This window comes from Cyanistes caeruleus, chromosome 1 (assembly GCF_971803275.1).
Source record: "Cyanistes caeruleus chromosome 1, bCyaCae1.hap1.1, whole genome shotgun sequence".
Taxonomy (NCBI): Eukaryota; Metazoa; Chordata; class Aves; order Passeriformes; family Paridae; genus Cyanistes; species Cyanistes caeruleus.
In genome coordinates, this window is record NC_141701.1 from 61816599 (window position 1) to 61842525 (window position 25927).

The 25927-nt window shown below is 37.5% G+C and overlaps 1 protein-coding gene across 3 annotated transcripts in view; it reads right to left on the minus strand.

The window, feature by feature from the left end:
* GABBR2 (gamma-aminobutyric acid type B receptor subunit 2) overlaps positions 1–25927 on the minus strand; it is a 454308-nt gene that overhangs the window by 26453 nt on the left and 401928 nt on the right. For all 3 annotated transcript variants that reach the window (XM_086895763.1, XM_086895774.1, XM_086895781.1), the window contains one exon: positions 11275–11385. In XM_086895763.1, coding sequence (XP_086751889.1) covers positions 11275–11385 — 111 coding nt within the window. The remainder of the gene's footprint in view (positions 1–11274; positions 11386–25927) is intronic.

Genomic DNA, 25927 nt, shown 5'->3' on the forward strand with positions numbered 1-25927 from the left:
AACCCAAGTTGTAGTAACACTGGGACACTAGTAATGCAAGTTTCCTTGATTATTTGCTTAGTTTTAATCTCAAATAACAATGGTAACAAAGCCAACCACTTGTGACTCAGATACTTCACACTCCCACAGGCACTTGCAGGCTGCAGCCACCTACCTATTCATCCAGGCACTTCCAACCAGGACATGCTGCTGAACTGCCAGCCCTGCCCACCCTGAGCTTGTCTGCTGGCTTAGTTCATTCTCTTGCCTACAGCACACATGTCACCCTGCCACATGGTCATGAGCAGAGCTGGCTAGGAGGCTCTGGCAGATTAGGCATCTGCTCTCAGCCCATGCAGTATGGAAGGCTGCAGGGGATTCCCAGTCCAGGCAAGGGATGTAGAACCATTTGCTCACCCACTTCCCAGTGCTGCCATCACTGCTGCAATCCCTGTCAAGATAAATTGCCACAGGCGGCCTTTCCCAGCAACAGCAGCAGTAGCTGCCCTTGCAATCCCTACCCAAATCCTCCTCAGCAACATTCCCATCCTGTGCCTCTACATGCTGCTGCAGGAGATGGTTCTGCTCAGGGCACTCCATTGCCTTGCTGTTGCAGTCCTGCCTCTTCAGTTTAATCTCCTTTAGTTGGACTAGAGCCCACACCTCACTCTGGCCCATTGCCTCTTCTACTCACCTTCCCAGTAGCCCAAGAATTGCAGGAAGAACAGTAGTGGCTGCTGCGGGCAGAGCATGGGAAGGGGATGCTCTTAAGGGGTCTGTATGCAGCTACCTGGGTCAGCAAGGGGTCTCAGCCATTCAGGTAGGGCAGATGAGGTTAGTGAGCCCCTTATCAAACTTTGTGCCTGAGCAACAGCTCATCCTCTGATGCATTTTCAGAGCCCCTGTGGTAAACCAGGTGATCCCTCAGATAGGGAAGGATGCAGGCAGCACTCCTTTGCTGTAGGGTCTGGCGCTGTGCACAGGAAGAGCAGGAAAGTATAGACTCCTTTTCAGGCTCTGCAGAGGCAAATTGTCACTGTATGCACCTGGGTGCATGGGGGGACATACAGTGGTGGTACCTTTTTTCAGGGCACAAACCTGTTCCCCCCAGACCCCACCATTTCAGGGGTTGCTTGTTCTCCACTTCCTGCACTCTTGGTGCTGCACTACTCAGTTCTGCTGCAAATTTACATTTAGTCAGCCCTGAACTGACAAACAGGCTGGTCTGGGCAGAGCTGTTTTGAGGGGTAGATGGAATCCTTGTCTGTATTTCTTCATCACAGTTTTAAAGGGATGAGATCCTGATTAACTATGGAGAACATTTCTATCTTCTCATACTATGGTTAATTATTAATGAGATTTTTAGGGCTGGAAGTCATCCCTCACTCTCCTCCACTTCCCCCTGTATGAACAAATTCCATTCCTAAAGCATTATTCTGGGAAAACAGCCAACATACTTACATGAGACCAGCACTTATTACAAATAATGGGGATGAATTTATAGCTGAAGTGGTTATAAAATGATCTAAAATATAAATTATAATGGAAAAAAGATTGTTTGAAGAGTGTTGTGGGGGTTTTGGTTTGGCCCATTCTCATTTATAATTGAGAACAGCATGGAAAATGGTTAAATATCTTCTGTATGAAAGGAAGATACGTGTGTATTTATATGATAACTAAAGAAAGGGAGAGGCTCTTGCAGCAAGTGGGTTCCCTCAGAATGAGGCACTATAAATCTGGAAGCATTGTTTATAATTTTTATTAGCATTTTGGGTAAAATGCTTGCCTCAGGAAGACAGATCTTATTTTCTAGAAGTCACAGCTCATCTTTGAGACTCAAACATGGATAAAAGGTGAAAGTTTTCTGCATCCTGCTGCCAGGGCAGTGGTGATTGCAGAGGTGCTCCTTGTCTGCCTTGCACAGATGCCTGCAGGCCTCAGTGGGGGCTGGCAAGGTTTTTCCTCTGAGATAAAGCCTTCCTGAGGGAACACGATGCTTTGCTTTTCCTCCACCTGCCCTTCCTATTTTACCCCTTCCTGAGGCTCAGAAAATATGCACACATGAAAGATTCAGTTTTAAGACTGCAAAAATCCTGTAAATCCCTTGGTAAAATCCTGTGAAATGGCTTGGTTGAGGAATGGGATGCAAACATTGCTAGTGAAAGGTCCAGATTTCTGTGATCCCTTGACAACTTTTAAATGTGAAACTTGGGAGCTACAGTTAAAAACACAGACTCATAGTACCTAGCTCAGCTTCTCTTTACTCCAGGTACCTAAACTTTAAACATCCATCTTCCCCACATTACGTTTCAAATTGTGCTCGGGGGCACCTAATTCTTGAGACTGCTGTGGAATTTAAGGACTATTTGATATTTTTAGGCTGCCTGCACAGATTTGAAATGCAGCTGTCTCTCCTCCTATTGCTCCTAGAGGGCTCAGGCTGGTGAAGGTTTCTCATACTGTCCACTGGCTTGGGCCCCACACAAAATACATCAGCATCCATCTTCATTCAAGACAATGACACTGGTGATCACCACTGCGTAGCTTCATGCTTGGAGAACAAAGCACAACTCCAAATTTTGCCTGAGATGTGCTCCCTAACCCTAGAGCAGAGTCTGGCTTCAGGAGGAGACCTCAAACTTCTTCCAGAGCTGTTGGATTTAATGTAACGAGAGAGTGACTGTTTTAATTAATTGGACGCTTGTGTGGGATGTTAGTTCTGATCTCTGCTGAGAATTTTGATTAAACAGTCTTTAGAGAAGGTGTGCATAAATACACATTGGGATGGAGGCAGGTACCTCTTAGGAGTCCTAAAGTGCTGGATTCAGAGAGGTGTAGGACACATCTGTCCCCACGGCTTTACACCAGTTACAATTCCCATCCTGAGGCTGCTGATGGATCCCACACATCTCCAAAGGAGTTTGAATAACTCAGGGCTACATATTCCCTTATAGAAAGCTGTTGTCTAAAATTTAAGGACACCTCAGCCTCTTGTCAAGTCTAATGGCCTAATTTTAGTCCTTTTTGGATCCCTTTTTGGAAGCAATGAGAATGTAGCTAGGAAGACTTCCTACACTGTTATTCATGAATTTAAAGCCTTCCTCAATTCTGATGGTCTAATACACACATCTTCTTGATGTAGAAAGTGACATAAAATATTGGTTTGGATTTTCTCATAAGATATGGGGAGCTGTACAGGCAGGATTGGTTTGTTTCATCTTTTGCTTGAGGGTAGGCAGCTTCCATTTGACACTGATTCAGAGTATTACCTTTGCAGCTGTTGGTATGGTAGGTTTAGGCTGTGTTGTCAGTGCACCTAAAAAGGCTGTGAGAAAATTGTACAAATTTGGGGAAAACAGCATCTGAAGACAATAGGATTGTATCACTGTGATTAAAGATAGCTTAGTGGTCACTAAAAGAAATCTGTATTAAAACATCAGAGGTGTAACAGATGTATGGAGAATTATACATGAGTTGACATTCAACAGGCAAATTTTAATTTTAAAAAATGCTGTACTGACCAAATTTTGATACCTGGGAATATAATAAAAATGTTTGCATTTGAGGTATTGGAAAATATTTAACACTCTTTTTAAAAACTCTACCAGCTAGTTAATTTTAAATCATGTTCATGAGAATTACTGCTAAACACAGTAACAATTGCTTAGATCTACAACATATATTGATGCAACCAAGTGCCTAATTTGCTATTGGATTGTACAGACTGTCATGTGACAGGAAGATAGTTTAAAGAAATCTGTATTAAAATGTTATTATTTAATATTTATTCACCTCCATTGCCCTGTACTGTCATTAAACCATTTTTTAAATGCTTAGGTTATTATCACATTTTTAAATGTGAGCTTAGGTTATGAACAGCATTAGCAACAAGAGATAGAGAAAATTACACTAAAGATATCTGACAAGAGCAGAGAAATACCAGAGGAAAAATATCAAGCCTGTCAGAAGTCATGCTTGCCAATAACTAGGGGATATAGTTTTGGAAGTATTATATATCTGACCTGCTACTTTGCAGCTAATTGCTGTATTGTAGTAGCACTGACCCTGTTCTCTTGTGGATTGTAGCCCTGCTGTGTGCAACATAACAAAATAAAAGCAAGCCTTTTCTTCAAAGATATTACATCTGGATATTTTTGTTTTGGTTTTGTTTCTTCTAGCTAAATTGTTGTGAGATTTCTCCTCCTGGCTCCCCTAAACCAAAGCAGTTCTGGACTCTGGCCTGTAAAGAACTTGCAGCCTGAAGTAACTGTGAAGCTTGACTTGTGCATTTCTCTGCTCAGGTTCATTCATTAAATCCAGGTCATCGCAGACAGACACATTTTTATTTCAGTGAAATGGCTGCAGATATTTTAAAATAAAAATAAAATAAAAAAAAGGATTTTTGGTTTCCATATTTTCACTGGAGACTTGTGCAGTACAAAATACTGAGCAGCTTTCAGGAAGATTAATGGAAAAGTGATTTTTATTTTTTTATTAATTACCGGTACATTAAGTAAGGTTAGAAAGCTGAAAGACAAACTATTCCCTTTGTAGGTCTCTTACCTTCGCTGTCAGTACAATCTGATGCTAACCATTGCTCACTCCCCTGATCTGCTATGAGTCAGCTGTGTATTTAGTTAATTTTCACAGAGCTGTTCTGGATAGACATTACTAAGGGGAAGATTCATATTTCTATTGAGCATTAGGACGAGAGCTAAATATTGATTTTAATTGCAAGATATGCATATTCAGCTACTCAGCTGAAGGACTTTCTTCTTAACGGTCTTGGCAAAACCCTTTAGTCCCAATGCAAGGCAAAAAGGCAGCTGCACCAAGCTATGAGCACTAAAAGGCATCCAGATTTTGCTTTATACTCCAGCCTCCCAAATCAACAGGTCAATAAAATATATTCCCCTCTGTCCATTCAGAGTGTATTTGACTTTTTCCATGAAAATTAAGCTTAGCCATGAAGCACATTATAGAAACTCAGTTGAAACAAATACACAGCTGGTGATTAGCAGATATCCATTTGGAATAGGTTTATATTGTCTCTGGCATAAGATTACCACAACCACAGCTCTGTAAAGAGGTGAAGCACCTCTGCTAAAAGCCAGTGTGTGCACTACAGCTTAAATCAATTTCTGCTGTACAAAAACTGATGCCAAGAGACATGTAAGGGAATATTGCACTATCTGCAACGTTTAAAAAATATCTTTGAAGTTTCCTTATGGTCATATTAGGGAAAAATTTATCCAACAAAACCATATGGAAATGTGGTTTTGGATGCTAAAATACCATCCATGTTTTATTGAAGATATAATAAATAGCTGGTACCACTATGAACTACTTTCCCCCACCACAAAGCTCAACTATCTTCCTCTCTAATCACTATAAGATGGGACAGATGGGTCCCACCATATATATGATTTGGAATCTTGCAAGTTAATTGTTAAGGAGGTATGCCCTTCTGATTTCTCTTTTTGATCATCAAGAGAATTAGGAAAGAATGCCAATATATCTGTTAAAAATCAAAGGTATTATCAGAAAACGATTGTGAATTTTAACAGAATCTGAAAACTATTCAATTTTTCTAAACATCAAATTAATTAATTTTATAAAGGAATTAATTAACAATATGGTTGATATAATCTCATAAGATAATTGGGAGGGACTTGAGGAAATAATCTAGTGCAACCTCCTGCTCAAAAAGCAGGCTCAGATGTGAGTTCAGTCCAGGTTGCTCATACTTTTGTCCAGCCTGGTCCTAGAACCTTTTAAGGACAAAGGCTGATCAAACTCCCTGGGTGAGCTGTTAAACTGCTTCCCTTTCCTTAGTGACAACAAAATAAATTCTTTACATCCATCTTTCATTGAGTATAAAATATAAAATAATAGTAAAATAATAAAGGGAGGAGCATGTGTTGCACACCACAGCTGTACTGATCATACACAGCTCCTGGGAGGGCTAAAGCACCTGGAGCAGCAGCGAGAAGCTACATCCAACATCCAGCAAGGACAGCCAGAACATCCCTCAGTACCACCTGTAGGTACCTAAATGCTGTCAGTGGGCAAGTTTTCTGTAGGATATTTGTGAGGTGGTGCCTGTCACACAACCAGCATCTGCTTCCCCTCCTGCCTGCCGAGCCAAGAGCACCAAGTGCTGACTGAAGATTGGGCTGCAGGGCACTGACTGGAACCCAAGATCTAAACCATGGTACCTAACTCCTGTTTTGAAAATCTCCTTCCAAGTACATGAAAAAAAAATAATGTTTTTGTATTAGCCAACACAGCAAAGGAAGACATTGGAGAAGGGAGAAGGGATAACAACAGGTGTATTTACAAACAGCAACTGAAAGATGTTTGTGTATATGCTGTAAATAACCATTCCTAATCTGCACATGTGTAAAAAAGCTATTCTTATCTTAAAAATTGTTTTGGCTGTTGTGGAATGTAAAACAAGCAAGCAATAAAATTGGCCAAAGACTGGACAGAATGTAACAAAAGTTAAAAAGAGGAAATTCATAATAATGACTATGAATCAAAGATCTGAAATAGAGATAGTGCAAAGGTAAGTTAAATGTATAGTAGTAAATGAATGGCTAGGAGCATTAACAGAATTCATAAGGATTTATAAAAAATGTAAGTTGAGAAAAATGAATCTTAATAATGATTCATTCCTTGGAAGATGACAAATTCGATAGCAGTAAGATGTGCTTAACAAGGGGTTTTATCCAATATTTACAAAGAGATGGAAGAGTCCATTCACACCTTGCCAAAACACTGAAGTGCAGCTTATTCCAGCAGTAAGACAGAGCTCTTGAAAACTCTGTCAAGACAAGCTGTTATAATCACAGAGATCCCATAACTTACATGCAGAAGTTTTAAGAATTGATTTAGAAGTTTTTTGGATTGCTGGGCTTAATTGTGGATATTTATTGGAATTCTGGCAAAGCTCCACTTAAGATACAAAGAGGCCATATGGGAAAAGAGAAAGTGGAACAGCCCCAGTGATTACAGAGCTATTACCGTAATTTCTATCTAAGCAAATTAATGAAATGGCTGACACATGAACTCAGCCAGTAAGTGAAAAAAAAAAAAAAAAAAAAGGATAGAAATATAATTCAAATTGCTATTCTTTTTTTTAAATGGGTTTGCAAGACTGAATAAAGGTAATTACATTCACGCAGGATAGATGGATTTCTCAATAGTGTTTGTCTTAATACCTCACAGTATCATTATTTAAATCCAGAATGCTATAAAATCAATACAACAAATTTAAACTGATTGAAATCTATGTGATGGATCTCTACATATAACTATTAATGAGAAGCTACTGAAAAAAAAGGATAGTTTTAAAAAAAAAAATCTAACTTAAGCTGTCCCAGATATGTACATTGACTTGGAGGAGATAATAACATGGTTGAAAATGATACAGGGAAAGTAGAGGGGAAGAATGGTAGACAACTCACAGAAAGATTGTTAGAGAAATCACAGAAATTTGACCAAATGCAAGGAAATTTGCCTAGATATAAGAATATCAGGTCGTTTTAGAGTAAGAGGGATAACATATATACAAGACCCACCAAAGTTCAAGGTTTGGAAGTAAGACAAATTCAGCTGAGCAATTAAAAAGCCTTAGGAAGCAGAGGATTCTTTCAGACTTGAAATTAAGATTGAACATTATGCCAATTAATATTACTTGAATTAATACTTTCTTTGGCTCCTAAATAAATTATAGGGTTGTTTTGGGCAGTACATCAGCTATAGTGAAATGTTGCAGTATGAATCGTTAGAAGAAAATAAATTTCTTATTCTTAGTGACATTTATCCAGTCCCATGATGAATATGCATTTTTTTTTTTTCCCTATCTTTGTCATGAAATACTGGTATTTTTATTCTTGGCAAGGTTAGCTAAGGACAACACATTAAAAATGATGTATGAGAAATGGTCACTCTAATAAGCTACAGCTTAAAACCTCCTCAATTAGCACAGGGCAAAAGTAGGATTTCATACAGAGCGACAGTGAAGCTCAAAATATAGTTTTGCCTCAAAAGGCTGTTTCTCAGTAGCTGAGTAACAAGTACCTACAATAACATGTCAGGGACACAAGGAAACAGATACACACCTTGAGTCTAATGTTAACCCAAAGCATTATCAGGAGGAGAGGAATTAAACAGTAGACAAGACTACTATGTGTGTGATTAATAAGCAAAGCATTCTAGGAGCCCAGTCTGGCTGAGGTGAGACAAATAACTCATACCCCTCAGAAAGATGTTAGTGAACTCCCTAATAATGCACCACCAGCAAGTTTAAGATGGTGTACTTTCTATCATCCTTTGGAATATATGAAAGAAAGGTGCTTTTCAACTATGTCTGCCTCATCAAAAATCAAAATACTGCAACTGACCAGTCAACATGCAACTGATCTAGTTGACATGGTGGTGTTCAGGCATAGGTTGGACTCAATCTCAGAAGCCTTTTTCAGCCTAATTGATCCTGTAATGCTGTGATGGTCAACATGTACATACAGACAGACCTTGAACTTGTATGCAGCCTTTTTGGAGCTGAACTTGAGATGGGAGAAAACAGTGAGTCCTCTATGTATGCAGAAACTGGAGAAGACTAATACATTGGTCATTAAGAAGATTAATAAAATGGTAAAAGACAAAATTTAGGATGGTAATTTTCCTGTTATTCTGTAGTCACCTGAGGAGTCTGAATCTAATAACTGAGAAGCCTTCATGCAGAGTAAGCATTTCCTGACATTCCTTCAGAGGAAATTGAAGAATCGTGAATCTGACTTTTAGAGTTTGGTTACTTTAATGTAGAGGGAACCAGCGTATCCTGTCAAGTAAAGCCTTCCCTTATTTTGCCATTCCTTGCATTCCCTGCCCTTTCTTGCTCTTCTGTGCCCTGCCCTACCCTAAATGATTTATTCACTGCATCAGTATGCTTAAGACATCAGAATGCACAGTATTGCTTTTACTTCAAGACAAAAAAGAAAGGAACTTTTTTAGGTTAACCCCATTTTTTGTATTCCTATTTTGAGACAAGAGGTCACAGTAAATAATTTTGGCCCAAGCCATTTCACCTTAAATAATGCACTGTGCTCTAATTAGCAATACTAGCTCTTAAGTATATAGCATGTTAAATTAGATATGTATTTTGTTATTAAAAATCACAGAATTTGTTATTAGATAAACATATAAAATGATACAGTAACATGAGAGGTTCTGTTTTGTTGATTACAACACTGTTTTATTGTTCTGAAGGCAAAGTGTGTATGAAACATCTTTGTGTATGAAACATGTACAGAAACATCTTTGGTGATGAGATAAAATGCATCAGTTCTATTGTCCTCATATCACTCATTCACTCATCATAGCAATTATTTAAATGATTCAGACGAGTACCTTCCTTTTCAATATGTAGTGATTTGTGTGTTAAGAGGGCACTGGAGTAATAAAAAGTGTGTATTTCACTGGTGGTTATGAAACACTCTGTGTCTGAAATTAGTGAGTAATGGCATAAGTAAAATAAATAAGGTATTAGTAGCACTTAGGATAAATATTATAGATATACCACAAACTAAGGAATTCAGTAGTGAATTGGGTAATTCAAGCATGCATATATGCACATATTATTGTCAAATAATGTAATGGCATTTGCAAAATAAGTTTACAAATCACACTTGCAGACTTAAAGAGAGTCACAAGATATCTTGTAGAAAATAGTCCAACATACATGCTGACAAAGGACTAGATTTGACTACTGTCAAACACCACCTAAACTTGAAACCTCAAAGAAAGTTGCCTGAGACTGTATCTTTAAAATATTTTAACTGAAAACATTGATGAAGTTATTTAAAAAACAAAAAAAAAAAACCCTACCATTTTTTTGAATCCTACCATGGCCCCAGTTCTGGTCAATGTCATGGCTCCCAACTTGTGGCATCCTTCAGGACACAAATTCCTTGATGCTGTGCTACATGCCAAAGTTAATGTACATCCCTGAGCTGACCAACCAATAAGACATGCTGAAGTGAGGAATCACTCCTAATTCCTGATCCCTTTGGAGGGAGCACATATGTCCTAGCTCTTTATTTCACAGCCTGCTTGGACATTCTCTAAAAAGGAGGCATCTACACATAAAGTTGTCTTTATTTTTTTTTTTTCTTTCTTCTTTTTTTCTTTTTCTTTATTAAATGGAAAGTTGAGAAGGCTTCTTTTTGGCTAGTAGCTTAAGGATCAGAGCTCTCACCAGGGACCTGGAGACACTCGATGTCAGTGTCCCCTTGCTTGAAGGCTCATCCCAGCAGAGTGGTCTGACCCTCAAAGCAACCGTTTAGAATTTAAAGAAACAAAACGTGTCACCCCTCCCTGCTGAATCTCTTATTGGATATTTAAAGACTTTTCAGCCTGAAAAATGCAGCACAAAGAGCAGCAGGACTCGTCAAAGCAGTCATTCATGGAGGAGAGGGAAGAAGAGGACTCCAGGCACCAGCAGCTCCCTCTGGGCAGCAGCAGCAGCAACCATGCCAAGTGGAAGCAGCTGGTTCAATCTTTCCCCGGTGTCCTAATGAACCAGCATGCTCCAAATGCACAGAACAGATTGACCCCTTCAGGCAGTGTAGAATAATGTCTGTCAAGCTTAGGATCCAGATGGGGCTCAGCCCGAGATAGGTGTTCTGCTGGTCAGTGCTGTCAATATCAGATGTTTTCAAAAACCTTCAGGCTCAGGAGTTTTTAATCACTAATAGTCACCTATACAGTTTCTTTTTTCTTCATATTATCAAGCCTCAGAGTTCCTGATTCCTGAGGCCTGTTTCAGTTACTAAATCTTTTTATGGAGATGAGCCTCAGCAACAAAAAGGTTATTTTGATTCAGGCCCCAGATTAATCCTCATCTCATGACTATTCCTCAAATACATTAGCAACTAAGAGGCAAACATCTTGGACAACCTAGTTCTCCCTTTTTGGAGGACCTACAAGAATCTGGATGATTTGACTTCTTTATTTACAAAGCTGTCTCATTTACTGACCCATCTTTTCACTACTGAACTTCTGTTTGTGGTATATCTATAATATTCAGCTTAAATGCTACTGATGTCTTATTTATTTTACGTATGAATATATCCACATATTACTATCTAATGAACAGATGTGATTATAGAAGTTGCACTTGAGGCAGTTTTTACTCACTCCCAGCCATCAGGAAAGCAAATATAATTCAGTTCATGCCTATCAGTAAATAGCAGCTTGCAGTCAGTGCTGTGCAGAAGAAGCTGTGCTTACCATCAGCAGCCCTTTGTAAGCATAGACAATCCCAAGCCAGATGGTCATGTGGGTGTTTTCGCAGTGCTCCAAGATTGGTCGGATGGAGATATCTCTGCCCGCAGGGTCCGGCTGCAAAAAGAAAAGGTGAAATATTTGGACTTAGATTTCCTTTCACACATCAGTGGTACTTAGCTCTATTTTCAGTAGATTGAGGATGTGTAGGATATAGAGTGGACAGCATAAGAGTAACATGTGATGAGAGCAGACCAATGAACCTGCAGAGAAATACAGTGAAAAGCAAGGATCTGAGGAAACAGCTGCTTGATGGCTGCTACCTGGTGAGGTCACATCTACTGCAAACCTGAAAGAAAATATCTGAAGTCACTCTGTATTTAACAGTGTCAGTCATATTTATCAGCTTTAGGACATCTACTTTTTCCATAAGGCAAACAGCTTGAAAGCACAGGCATGAAAAATAACGTATTTAAATTTCTCTTTCACCTGCAGTTCTTGTGTCACTGGCAAATGGCTGATAAACAATTTATGAAACATTGCTGTGTTTCAGGTGGTTTTTCGTTGATAACCATGAACTAAATCAAAGACCATTTACTATGAAAAATATACCAGTAGCTTAGGAGAGATCATAAATCATCAATAATAATAATAATAATAATAATAATAATAATAATAATAATAATAATAGTCTTTTAGAGACAGTGATTACCCTTGCAAAATGAAATATTTCTGGAAGCTTTGCAGCTTTCCATTTATTTTGAAAAGGAGATTGTATAATATTGCAGAATCAAGAGGGCTTGGAGGCTATTAGAACTGTTTGCATGAAGGAGAAGCAATAACGAAGATAACGAAGACTCAGAGAAGTCTGCAAGAACCACCCCTTGGCCTACTCACTTTTTGTTTTTCATGGACAGAGGAAAGAACAAAAGGGGCTACCAGCTACTATGCTTTGTACAATTAGGAAAGATATTAGGGTCTGGTCAAACTTCTAGGCTGCTTGTTAATGGTGTACATTGTAAAAGAACACAAGGATCCTGTATATGATTCTAAGAGAACTTGTTTTGTCTATGTACTGCAGAGCACTCCTGCCATTGGCTATTCTGAGATGAATGTACCTACATTCTGCTGTGTTTACAGAAAATGCTGGAATACTGGAAACTATTTTTCCTTTCTACTTTAAAAGACTGGATTTGAACTTCAGCCAAACTAAGATCAACCCAGACGTAGCTTTCTGTACCTGGTTGTCCCAGTGGGTTTTTCAATTTTCCTTTTATATGAATAACAAATGTAAAAGTCGCATGCAGAAATATAATGATTATTATATAAGGAAAAATAATGCTTTCACCAACTGAAAAGTAGAGTTGTACATGGAAGGACTTTGGGGAGATTTGAATAATTTCCTAAAGCTTATTTTTGTTTCTCCTGATGATGTATGACTTCTGCTATGTATTTCAGTGGTCACAGAAATAATCTTCAGTTCACTTTCTTCCACTGGTGTTTTTGTATGTGAGGCATTTCCCCTGATCTCATACACTGTAAAAAAAAAATAAGAAAACCCAAACAACCTTGTGTTATGATGCACTGCACGTGAAACTATTCACAATTTTCTTTGCAAAGCCCTCATTAGGCAAGACATTAACATTTAAAGCCTTTTCCTACCTTGAACTTCTGTAGAAATCCTAAATGGAAAAATAAAGCTCTTGGAAAAAAAAGGTGTCCTAAAATAAAATAAGATAAAAAGCAAGGCAGCAATATTAACTCTCCCAAAGAGCTTATGACTCCATCCTAATGGTTGTTGATGGCAGGCAAACAACCATTAGCTGAAGAACTGAAATGACTGCAAGCATTAAGTGTCATCACAACAAATGTTTGTCTGGGGATCAGTTGAACTACCTCATTCTCCCTGATCAATGACAGAAGCCCAGTGCTAAAATTTAGGTGCACTGAAAGCACATTTTCATGTCAAAGTTACAACCTAATATGTTTAACATCGTTTTTTCCTGTTATGTAATAAACTTCATAGGACAAATCCTTCACACTGAGCTCTGAATGTGTTGCTGAAGTGTCACCAGGACTGTGCTACAGAGAAATTTTTCTAAATTTCTAAATTACATCTAAGCCTGCCAAAAGCTCCCTCTCTCATGGTCTGGAATTACAGAAGTGATATAAAATTTAAGGTTTTGATCATCACAGTACTTTCCTTTATTTTTCTTCCTTCATACCAGCAAGCCAGTGCAGGACTGTCTCTTTGTTTCCCCAGTTCCACATCTCTCCTGCCATGTTCTTCTATTTCAATTTCCCACTTTTCTGAAGCAAGAAAGTGTATAAATAATGAGGACTTTCGCCTGGTGTGATGCATGATGTCATGTGTTTTTTTTCCTTGTTCCTGGATTGAAAACTAATCACACCTGTACTGAAGGGTTCTTCCACTTTTAAGTAACTATAAGTAATTCAAATAATTCCCTGTTTTGAGTAATATTACTGAAATGAGAACTCCTATTTGGTTTGTGGCAGATTATATGTTTACATAATTTTATATAATTTATGTATTCTCTAATGAAAATTTATTTCAAAACTGGAAAATACATGTCCATTCATTACGCAAAACTTCTCTTTTAAGATCCAGGCACAAAAATGATGAACTGGAAAACAATTTCTTTTCAAATACTATTCGAGAGTAAACATTATTTCCTTAGTAAGAAGATTGTCAGATTTTATGAGGCATGATAGTTCAAAATTGATGTTAATTGAGTAAAACAGTGTGTTCAGATTTTCTTCGTGAGATAGGAAAATCTTGTGTTCTAGGTAGAGCAGGGAAAGAGAGAATACTGATTGAAGCAAAAGTGTACATGGGGCAGCACTTCTTTCAAAAGACTTTTGAGACCTTCAAGGTGGTACTATTTTAAACAAAATTTGCTGAGGTCCTGTGCATGTGGGGTTAAATGGTGGCAGGTATCAGTAATTTTGAAGTGAACAGATTTTGCTGATTACTTATCACTACTGCAAAATAACATTCCTGTTCTACTGCTTTTAATTTCCCATTCTGTTTCTTCACTGATTTTGCATGAATTAACTAATCATAGCAAAAAGCTGGGTTAAAAAAACATATGATATTTTCTGATGTCAAAAGAATTTTTGAAAACTCTACAATTACAGCTGAATGGGGCACTTGACTGACCTCTCTAATCATCCACCATTTGTGCACTTTGTTATTGCTTTAGAGAGGATGACAACATAAATGCTACCAGTGATTATATATGTACTGGAAATTTGCCCTTTCCTTTTATAGAAAACAATCTCAATGCCCTTCAGATGTCATTCTCAAAAGCCTGAAGACCTCCTATCTTGTGATTAGGCTGAAGCTTTCCTACCTCTTCTGAAACCTAATAAGGTTTCTGACATTGACATCAATTTCTGGAGTGCTTTCAGCAGTTGAACATAAATAGTTTAATCTGTTCACTTCATACAAGGGCCGTGTACTATCACCACTAAAATGCTTGTTTTACATGAGATCTGTTAGGTCTAGAAAGCAACCCAAACCAGTAAACAGATTACCCACAGAATGCTGATATCCCCTGTGTGTGTGTGTGTGTGTGTGTGTTTGAACTACTATTAGTCAATTCTGTAGTTCTGTTGCTTTTTCATTTTCTTTGCTCTTCAGTCTTCTGGGAGGGCTGGCAGATCTTTGTCATAACAGGTGAGTGATGGCCTAGGTGGGAACTGGGAGAGTGAGAAGTAAAGCTTAAAACTACAAGGAACCATTGGAGAAAGCTGCTTTTTATTTTCAGTGTATCTTTGACTTATTTTGTGTCTTTATTGCTATTCCTTTTCTGTATCTTCACAAAGGTTTTTAAAGGAGGAAGGGTCTAAGTGGGTGTGGAACACAAGGTAAATAGTTGCAGCTTCTGTTTACCATGTTTAAAGGAAACTGTGTTTCCCACAGTATAGGAAAATGCAGGATCATACACTTCTGTCACACTGTTAAAATGGCCTTCATGTACCATCCCACTCTGTTTTATTTTCCCTTTAAATGGCTTCAATTGAACTGGCATAATGTCTGTATACTACAGCTAGTTTGCAATATCAATTAGCTATCTCTGGCATCTTCAATTTGGCACATTTAGCAGTCATATGGAGCTTACATGTGATTCCTTGTCTTAAAACTCAGACTTTGCTAAATTAGAAGATTGTTCTTGCTTCTTAAATTCACTCTTTTTTCTGTTTTGTTTTTTTTTCTCCCCCAAGGATAATTATAGTTGGATTATACTCTGAATTCCATAAAGGTGTTTCATAAAAGGACTCAAACAGTTTGAGCACGCAGTGTGAAACTGAGAGCCAGGATCTTAATTACTGATGAAAAGAGAAGGATCAGACAATGTCAACTTTTTGATTACTTAATAATTTGTAGGTATTTTTAGAGCAAAACAGCTGATACAAACAGTGATATGAAGAAGAGATTTTCCAGGAAATGGATCTCTTATGTATTCTTTTTTTTTTTTTTTTTATTTTGTGCAGTCATACTTTCCATTAATGCAAAATAGGAATGGCTATACTAAGCTAGGGTAGCTCATCTGGAATGTCTTCCAATTAAAAAATTGGTAGGCAACCTAGAAGAATAAGCAACCTTGTTTGTCTTTGTTGATACCTGAGCTTAGGTCTGGGTGCATTACAGATCCCACTTTATGTCAGAGAGTATCTCAGCAAAGCACAAAACTGTTACTGAATTCTTGCTGTCCGGCGATCAATTTAATTTCCCTTCAATGCTAATTGAGAAGTTTGGACATTTCTGTAACATTCTAATGATTGAAAGATAAGCTATGAAGTGGTTCAAGACACAAACTCTCTTACATAAATCTGAATACACACCCCTTGCCTCTGTGACACGAACTAAAAGGTATCTTTAGGTTATCCAGGGGGATTAAAGGGTATTTTCTGCTTCATTCATCTTCTTTCATCATCTGAAATCCAGTTCACCACCCCACCTGAGTCAATGAACTGGACTTTAAGCATTGTCTGGCTTCACAAACACTTTGACAATTAAACTATTCCCACAATTCAATATATCAATATATATGTTTATATTATAACTCCTAAAAAAATCTTAATTACAACGAGTATTTTAGTCTGAGACAGTGATTCAGTAATGGTTAGCTAGCAATCATGACACAACAAAATGACACTTCCTGGAATACCAACATAAATAACCTCTTTTTTTTTATTCAATCACTTTTCACAATTTGGTTTTCTAAAGAATAAAGAAAATGTAAGCCATGTAAAGCCAAGGAAAATGTACTGAAACATTTGGGGGCTTCACGGATATTGATGTTGCTATTTTACATCCCTCAGCTTGTTACATATACAGAATCCAGGCCTAAATTTCCAAGGGAATGGGAGTGAAGAAAGTCAGGAAACCTGCCCTCCTCTCCTAAATATATTAGAGATAACCACTGTAATTCCTATTATCCCAAAAACCTAAGCTTTGATAATACAGACATAGTGATATAACCCTGCAATATGTCTAAAATAAACCTACTTTTTAGGTCCCCATCTGCCTCTTGTACAAATAATTCTATAAATTAGTCAGCATACATACTGTAAATTAGTCTGATTTAAAGATGACAAAATGCCAGAAAAGCTATTTATAAACTTTCATACCATGAATTTGTCCACACATTGATTTGTAGAGAAAATCTCCCATCAGCATTATTTATAACATCACTTAATAACTTAATAAATTAATAACTTTTATTTTACTTTTAATTTTATTTTCCTGTGGCGATGGTTCATTTTTGTTTAAATGAAACTGTTTTCTGAGACTCAAAAGGTTCCCAGAGATTTCTTGCTATTTTTATTACTATCATCTCCTAATACAAACAGTTTCATTTCTTTGTATTACCATAAAATGCAAAATAGTAGTTTAGACTGAATCAAGAAACCGCGGAGATCCCTGCAAACAATTGCAGATGAGCAAATGAAAGGGACAAGTCAAAATTCTCTTGAATCATGGAGAATTTCAAACAACTGTGACTGAGTCTTCCCCCTCTGCACTCAGCTATCGCTTCAGTAGAAATTTTACATCATGTTATTTCCTCAGAGAATGTTGCCCCAATTGCATATCTAGTGAGGGGATGATGAAATGTTTCTGTGTATGCGCATGGAGACAGAGGGACAAGTGTTACAAAGACTCAATAAAGCACTCTCAGCAGTCGAACGTGTGGTTTTCTTTGAAGGGAGGGCAAGGGGCCAAGACACATAAGAAAAGTAGGTCAGAGGAAGGAGGAACTCTGTTACTGCCCAGACCCTCTTGCACTGTACAGACTCTTCCAGAAATGTACAGTTCCTAGTATCAGCCTCATAAGATGAATATTTTCCCCTCCTTTCTTGTGAAGCTGCCCAGAACTGTGGCTCACAACCCAGACTTCTAGTTTTTTTTTCCTTTCCTAGTTAGATTTCCTGCTATGCTGAAGGCTGTGCCCAGCACTCCTTTTGGTGGAGAAATTCAATGCCTCCTTGCTTATGGTAATGGAAACAGACAGCATTCTTGGGAAGGACAGCAAAGGCAGAAAGGAGAACAGTAGAGTGAAACTCCGGGACAAACCAAGGTAGAGGCTGTTTTTGTAATTAATTTCCTAGTGGGTAGGCTTTGAGTTGGAAGCAAGGATATGACTTACTGCCCATTATGTGGCACTCAGAGAAACTGGATTTAACACTTTTCCTTTAAGTAAGCCAGATTTGCACCCAACAACAATCAGAATCTGTCATCAGTTGCTTCTTCCTATGAGAAAAATCAGGTCCTCAATTGTGCCCCACAATTTGGGTCAAGGAGGACAACAACCTCACCTCTACAATTGTCTCATATTTTCTGTTTAGTTCTATAATTCCCTTGATTTATGGATCCTGGAAATATCATATGCTTATTTGCATTGTAGTGACACCAAAAAAAACCCCAAGTGGGCACCGATTTAATTCAGAAAAATCCATTCCCTAAGAGGATTTAAAAACATATATATCATGTGTGGGAGAAGAGAGAAACATAAAGTAGGGTTGTATGACATTTGCAGAGGCAATTGTCAGCAGAGACCACTGACACCATATGCAGGCGCTGATAAATGAATAGTTTCTGGGCTGTGGCAAATAAAAAAAAAAAAGATTATTTCTCAACATTAAGGAGAATCAACATTTTAATTTCCTCACTTGTCCTTTTATATTCTCCAAAATGATAAGATGATGGTCCATCAACCTATTGGAGGATTTTCCTGCTATTTTTATGACTGCACTAAAATGTAATTGAGGAACTGCTGTAGGAAGGGGAGGTCTTTGTTTTCAAAAATTTTGAGCAGAATCTTAAATTTCTAAATCCTAATATCAGCTTAATAAGTATATTCCATAATTTCATCATGATGATTGAAGCAGAAACACCTAATTCTCTTCCATAAATCCTTCTAAAAATAGGTAATTCAACTTCCCCAACACAAAAGCTGCTTTCTCCTAAATTCTTCAATCAATTCCCAGTTTCTTGTTGACAGTCAAACATAAGGTGCATCTCAATATACAGAAGTACATGAAAACATTTGTCTTTCTTAAAAATTTTGAAGATTTTGATTTTTTTCTCCCACCTTGAAACACTAGTAATCTCTCAGATATGAACATTTTTACATACAATTTTCATGCAAAAAATGAGTGGATGAATAAATCAGTAAAGGTCAGGTCAACAGAAATATTTTGATTACTTCAGAAGATTTGATTTGGTTTTGACCTTTTAAAATTGATAACCTTCTTTGATATAACCTAACTTCATTTTGATAAGAAAGGTCATGTTGAATTCAAAAGAGATGTTCTTTAGTTAACAAAGGTCAACAAGAATATTTTAGCCCTTTGATACCAAAATAATTCTGCATGGGGAAACTGACTGAGATTACCTTTTTTATTACAAGTATATGAATCTTATGGCTACTCCATGTTTTCTGAGAAAAGTATCTCAATACTTAAGGAATATCATTAACAATTAGCTTGTAAATCCGTGGTCTTGATGGATTACTTCAGAAGATTCACGCTTGCCAATATAACTGATCCCATATTAGAGCAGTGACACCAATGGCTGAACCACACATCTTTGCAACTTTTACAGACACAATTATACCAGCAAAGTTTACAGGTGAAGGCAGGTGATTAAAGGTGTACAAAGTATGCCTTTATCTACTGTAGAGTCCTGTTTCAGCAGTGAAAAATGTAAGCCTAAACAAACTAAAATTATACTTAGAATCTTAAATCAATGTCTGTCCTGTTTTAAAGAAAGAGTCTGAAATGAGGCTTAATATTTCATAGTTATATTGACATTAGAGTTAAATGAGACTGTCTTTCTAACTGTCTCATCTTCAGTAAAACACAGAATATAGATTTTCATTGCATTAACTGAAGTTTGAAATAAAACATCTCTTTTAGAAAAAAAACATCCTGTGACAATAAAGCTATATAGTTCTTGGTGAGCCAATTGTATTGACTTCAGAAAAAATAGCCCTAATTCTGGTTCTGATTTCTAAAACGAATTATCAGATTCTTTTAGTTCTTACTATGTTTTGTCTACTGAATTGAAAGGCTGCATAAGAAAATTCTGTTGCTGTGCTGGTATTTACAGATTTTGGCCCAGTCAGCTCTTAATGTATTTCATAAACTACATTTTGAGCTGGTGTTTCACTGCCAGAATGTTTTATCTTTCTTTAACATGCTGTATTGGTCTTCACTGGACCATTGGACCAGCACATTTCCTGAGTGGAATGGAGTATGCTCAGCTGATCATAGCTGCCCTACAGACATATCCAGGATTAACATCACCGTGACACCCCATGTCAAGTTAGACCAAAGCGTACACACGTAACCAAAGATGCCACAAAATCTCTCCTTTTTTCTTTTCTCTATTCTAAATGAATACAGAAATGTGAAGATAGCTTGAAAGCTATAGAAAAAAAAAAGATAATCTTGAAATCTTACCCTTATTCAGTATTTCTCTTGATTTCATAGGAGCAGTTGACATGAGTGAGAACCCATAATAGTTGCATTAAACTACCTTAAAAGCTACATGCCCCCAAAACACAAAAAGAACAGCAGTTACAGGGATTTTTGATTTTTCCATTACATTTTTCTTCTGTAAATAGCTATTTTCAGTGTTGCCACTTCTATTGACGTTATTCACAGTAAAGCAGGTAGTCATGGGAATTTTTTCTTTCTCGCAGTTCAGTAAAACTTTTATGCAACATTTTTCTTAAATAATTTATTTTCTTTCAGCATCTGTCAGAACAGATTTCATTTAACACAAGTCTACCACACACTTTAAATGTTGCAGGTCCTTTGCTCTGGTATACAACAGAAGAATGTTCAGTTGAAAAAGCAAGACAACGTGAAGCAAAACCTAGCAACCATAAAATCCATTCTATATTTCCATAGATTTATTTTTTACATTGTTAAACTCTAAATCATATATGTTTTCTTTTGTTTTTGAAGCATACATATGATAAATATATATATATATATATATATACACATAGATATATCTATGTAGCACAAGCAGATAACGCTGAACCTACTCTGCCTTGAAATTTACACATATTATTGATAATATTAGTACAATTGATTATTCTTAAAGTGATATTTCTGAGAATTCTTGCATTAGAAGATCTGGAAAAGACAAAATGCTTATTTTTTTTCAAGCTAGAAAGTTATAGGAAGCATTGATCTGATGAGTTCCCATTTCTTTTCTATAGCTAAATATACAGTGTATATCCATAGCTTTACATTTTTTCTCTTGTCATCTGAACTTGAAGTTATCCTGGAAGACAGAGATGATCTTACCTACAAGCATCTTCCCAGTACAGGTGTACATACTGTGTCAGGTGTCAGCATGTTTCAGGAAACTGGATTGTTCCAGTGTTGGAAGCAAAGCCTGTAAGCTTTGCTGGACTTGAAGCATTCCTTGAGGTGATTATTTCCATGGTAAAGTGCCTCCTCTAAATCTATCCGTAATTTTTTTAATAGGGTGTAGTTAGCAATTTTATCATTCCTCCTATTATTTTTTCAGGGATGTCTATTCCATAGTTTTATTTTGACAGGTGAGGGTGTGTAATTTTTCTAGAGCACCTCCAGAGCTGACATGAAAGCCCTTAAAAACTCTTCCTCAGCATAGCCCCTGACAGCTTACATTTACACCCAAATTTTAATTTCTGAGATCAAGGCATTGAAGAGAAACAGTAAGGGCTTGATGCCTTTGTTCTTGACACCACTTTTCACATCTCACTGAGAGACCAGCAGAGGACGAGATAAGCACAGGGAGACAGGCATTATCAGCATGAGGGCAGGAAAAGCAGCACATTTCTGAGCAGTGATGGCTGGTGTCAGCCTGGTTTGTCTGACTTGGCACTCACCTCCTCTGCAGCGTTCACCTACAGCCACTAACCAGCCTGTCACGCACTTCAGAACAAGCCCTTCTGTTTGAGCTATCTGAGCAATCATTATGCTGTCCCCATCTCCTCTTTGAGGCTGCAGTGTGGCAGGGCTTTAGGAGAGGCAGGAGGTGTGACCTTCTGGCTCTTTGCACTGGGCTGTGTGTGGCAGTGCTGGAGGGCTCCTTGGAGCAGGACCAGCCAAAACAGCTGGGTAAGCAGCAGTGGTGTGGCCCCAGAAAATCTGTTTTGCTGATGTGCTTTGAGGAGCTGAGGAAACTGCAGAACAGAGCTCTTAGTTGATTCTCCCTAAAGTAAATCCACACTGAGAACCCTGGAGCACCTATCAGAGCCAACTGATCCAACTCAGTATGATGAGATGTCTTTGTCCTCTGCTAGAGTAAGATTTCCTACCACTGAGAAACTGAAGCTTGAGGTGGTATTCACGACTCATCTGAGGCTTGAAAAAATGTCAGCAGTGACAATTCTTGGTCACTTGGTCTTAAGTTTTATACAGCAGAGTAGACTTTTGGTAAATACTCAGAAATTAAAGTAAGAATCTCACAAATACATCAAGGACCTTGGGAGAAATTCTGATTTCTAATGGAATGAAGGAAATACAGAAAACTCAAGAATGAAACCTCAGACCATTCTGGCTCAAGAAGACTGTGGGGAAGTAAGGAAACTGTGGTGAACACTTCTGCCTGCCAAATTAAGAAAAAAGGGAAGAGAGAGCTAATGCAGAAAATGGACAGGTTCACATGATCCCCCTAAACAGCATTTCCTTCTGTCACCAAGTATGAACTGACTCAGCTTCAATCCCATACAGGATCCCCCAGTAAACACATGTAAACCAACATATATAAACTAAAAAAAGCAAAGAATTCTTTCTGCAGCCTGATCAATATTAATAAACAAAGTATCTCTTAATGAACTTTTGTAAAAGTAATCTTTTCTTTTTGAAATATGTTTGTGTAAGTAAATGGTTATTTCCATGGCAACAAAGCCTACAATCACCTTGATATTGCTTTATGAATACAAGTCATTCAATACAGTCATTCAATACAACAAATTAAACAATAGCAATTACTGGTTAGACATGGAAAACTGCTTTCTTAGGGGGTGGCTGAAGGTTATGAAATCTACCTCCGTGTGAATCAGAAGCTATATTATAATTATTATAGAAACAGGAACTCCTATAGAGGCAAAATACAAATATAGTGTTTTGAGCTTGACTTAACAAAATCTTAATTTGAAAAATACCCATCCAATATTACCCTCCAGGGATGAATGGATAGGGAAAGACATGTGAAAGTTTTTCATACATTTGCTTATGAATAGACAAGTATATCCAGCACTGAGCAGTGATAGGATATACTCAATAGGATGAACAAGTGTAAAAATTTGAGCAGACCATGATTCAGCTAACCTGTTAAAACACAGGGATTTATATATATCAGATAGTCAATAAGTAGCATGGTTTGTTTGCATACAATTGAGAGACTGGAAAATTTACTGTTTATGAAAAATTTTAAAAGCACCATCAAAGGTGTACTCATACTATTCTTTTCAGGGAAAAATCAAAAAAAATGCTTACCTTAAATTTCAAAATATTGCAGTTTTAACAGGACTTCTAATCACAGCTGAAAGTTACATGAAACCATTCTGTACAGACAGTTTATGACAGCCTTCCTCAATTAAATAGAAACATCTTACAAAATAATTCTTTTCCGTAGTAATTTGGACAAATTGTGGAACAATTGATTAAGAGTACCTGAATAACGGAATGTAGTGTTTCAAAAGGAGAGAGTCCCCATTACACAATTTGCATGTTAAATTGTACCTTAGCACCAGATGAGAAAACTCTCACAAAATGTCCCTATGCATTTAAGTTTTTATGGAGGCATATTAACTTCTTACCGTTCTTTAAATACCCTTTTTCCCCTGAAGACATGAAGTCTGTGGTATCTCGATTCCTGTATCTGCTAATTATGACTAAATAAAAGGTTTCATTTTTCAATGTATTTTTAAATACACTGCTTTCAAGAATTGTATCAAATATAATAGTCACAATATGCAATTTGGGTTGACTCACAGGATCATGAGTCTAAACATTGAGATATGCATTGCTCATGTGTGAATCAAATCAAACCCTGAGGACCAACATCTCTTGTGACAAGTAATAAGAAGCTTCCTCCAATACTGGCTGATGTATATTAGCTGTGCAAATATGTTCTTTTTAATTAACTAGTATGCAGATGTTATAGTTCAATTTCTATTCCCAACATATTTTCACAAGTATGAGCTCTTGTACTCTCTTTAATAGGCTCTGTGTTTGCCAAAATAGTCTCCAATGAATCCAGTAACGTTTAACTCCATGGTTAAAATCATTTGCCTATGCCATGGGTTACAAAGACACAGCCTATTGCTTACAGATTGAAATCAAATCCACCAGGTACCATTTGTTGCTTCTGAGTTTTGTGGTTTTTTTCAGAGTACTTTACTTAATGGACAATTAATATAAATAAATACCTGAAATTCCCTGATAGAATAAGACCTGCCTATATGGAGATACAAATACTGGCATCTCCTAGCCTCCTAGGTTTATTTGCACATGTGAATGGCTATCTTCAACCCTAGGATATCCAGCATTATCTAAATGAAAAAACAAAAAGAGAAATGATAAATTCTCAGATAAAAGACATGACTGAATATACTTTTTTTCTTACCATCATTGTGTCATTTTTTTAATGAATGATGAGCACTCACATCTGTACAAAATAGTGTTTAAAATGGGTGTGAAAGGCAGGTTCAGGCCACGTTAGCAGAGGAATTTATTTTGTGTGCATGGACAATGGCAAACAAACAGGGTATGATGCTATTAAACTTATCCATTAAAGTGGCTGTCCAGCAGGGTTAATGTGTCTTTGCTAAAGGGTGCAAAAGGGTGTGTTTTTCTAGCTCTGCAGAGAAGTGCAGTTCAGAGTATATTATTGTTTTGGATCCAGCAGCCATATCTAAAAATTGATTGCTGTAGTTGTTCATTCCTGTCAGGCAGCTGCTGGGGTGGGAAGAGCACCTACTCTAGCTGTAGCAGGCCTTCCCTAAGGTGGATGGGAATCTTGCTTTTCATTTTAGTGAAGTCAAGATTATGCCTGTGATTTTTTACATTTTTCAAACCCAACAGGATTCCTACAACTGCAACTATGAGTCATCACCTGCAGCACTGCCTGGGCTGGGCACACCTATTCAAAGCCCTCTAGCTTTGTTACCCACCAGTGGATAGAGCACATCAGGCAGACTTTTGCAGCACTTCTGATGTAGTTCCACTGAAAAAGTGTAACTAAATCCCAAGTGCACAATCCCAAATCAAAATGCTGATGCAGGCAGGCAGACAGACAAACATATATTTCCTTGAGGAGGGAAGTCTTTTCATAAGTCAAGGCTTAGATTAAACTGAGTAATTTGATTATTAAAGGTGCATGTACATTTGTATGTGTACAGTTTCACATGACATATCTCTGATAGAGATATTTTTAAGAGGAAATTGACTTTTAAGAAGCTGCAATTTGAAGGTTTAGAGTTTTTCTTTTCATTTACATTATAATGCTGAACTATAATTTAACAAGAAGATCAAAACATAAAACTGAACCACCTTACATAAGCTGTCTTTCAAGCATGAAGAGAGATTCAAAATGTTTCTTCAAATTGCAGTCCTCAGGCTGATTGGACTATGTCAGCATCACCACAGACAGAAACCTGGAGGGATATTTTGGCTATACCCTCTCTCTAGATCTGCGTTTTTTAACTTGGGTCAAACAGTGATAGCAAACTATCAAGTATGGTAAGGCTGATTTGTGAGGGTGGCTCCCATGTAACCTAGTACACAGCACCAGTCACTCCTGGTAGTGCCCTACAGGCATTGCACCCAACTGGTCCCTTGGAGTCCCATGGCATATGCAGGTACTCCTCTGTGTGTGCAGCAGGTCCAGAACTTCCTGAAGGTGATCAGGATAGAATACACAGTGCCCTGTCGTCTGCCTAGTACACAGAGCTCACAGAGCCAACAGTCTGAGTGCTTAGCAAAAATCTGAGCATCTCTTTTCTCCCAAGCATTTCTTCTTATGGCCAAAAAAGTGTCTTTTATGGAGTATAATGCAAAGTGTATACTTTCAAATCCTTAGTCTGTCAAAATTCACAGTGCATGGATAATGGGGGTAGAG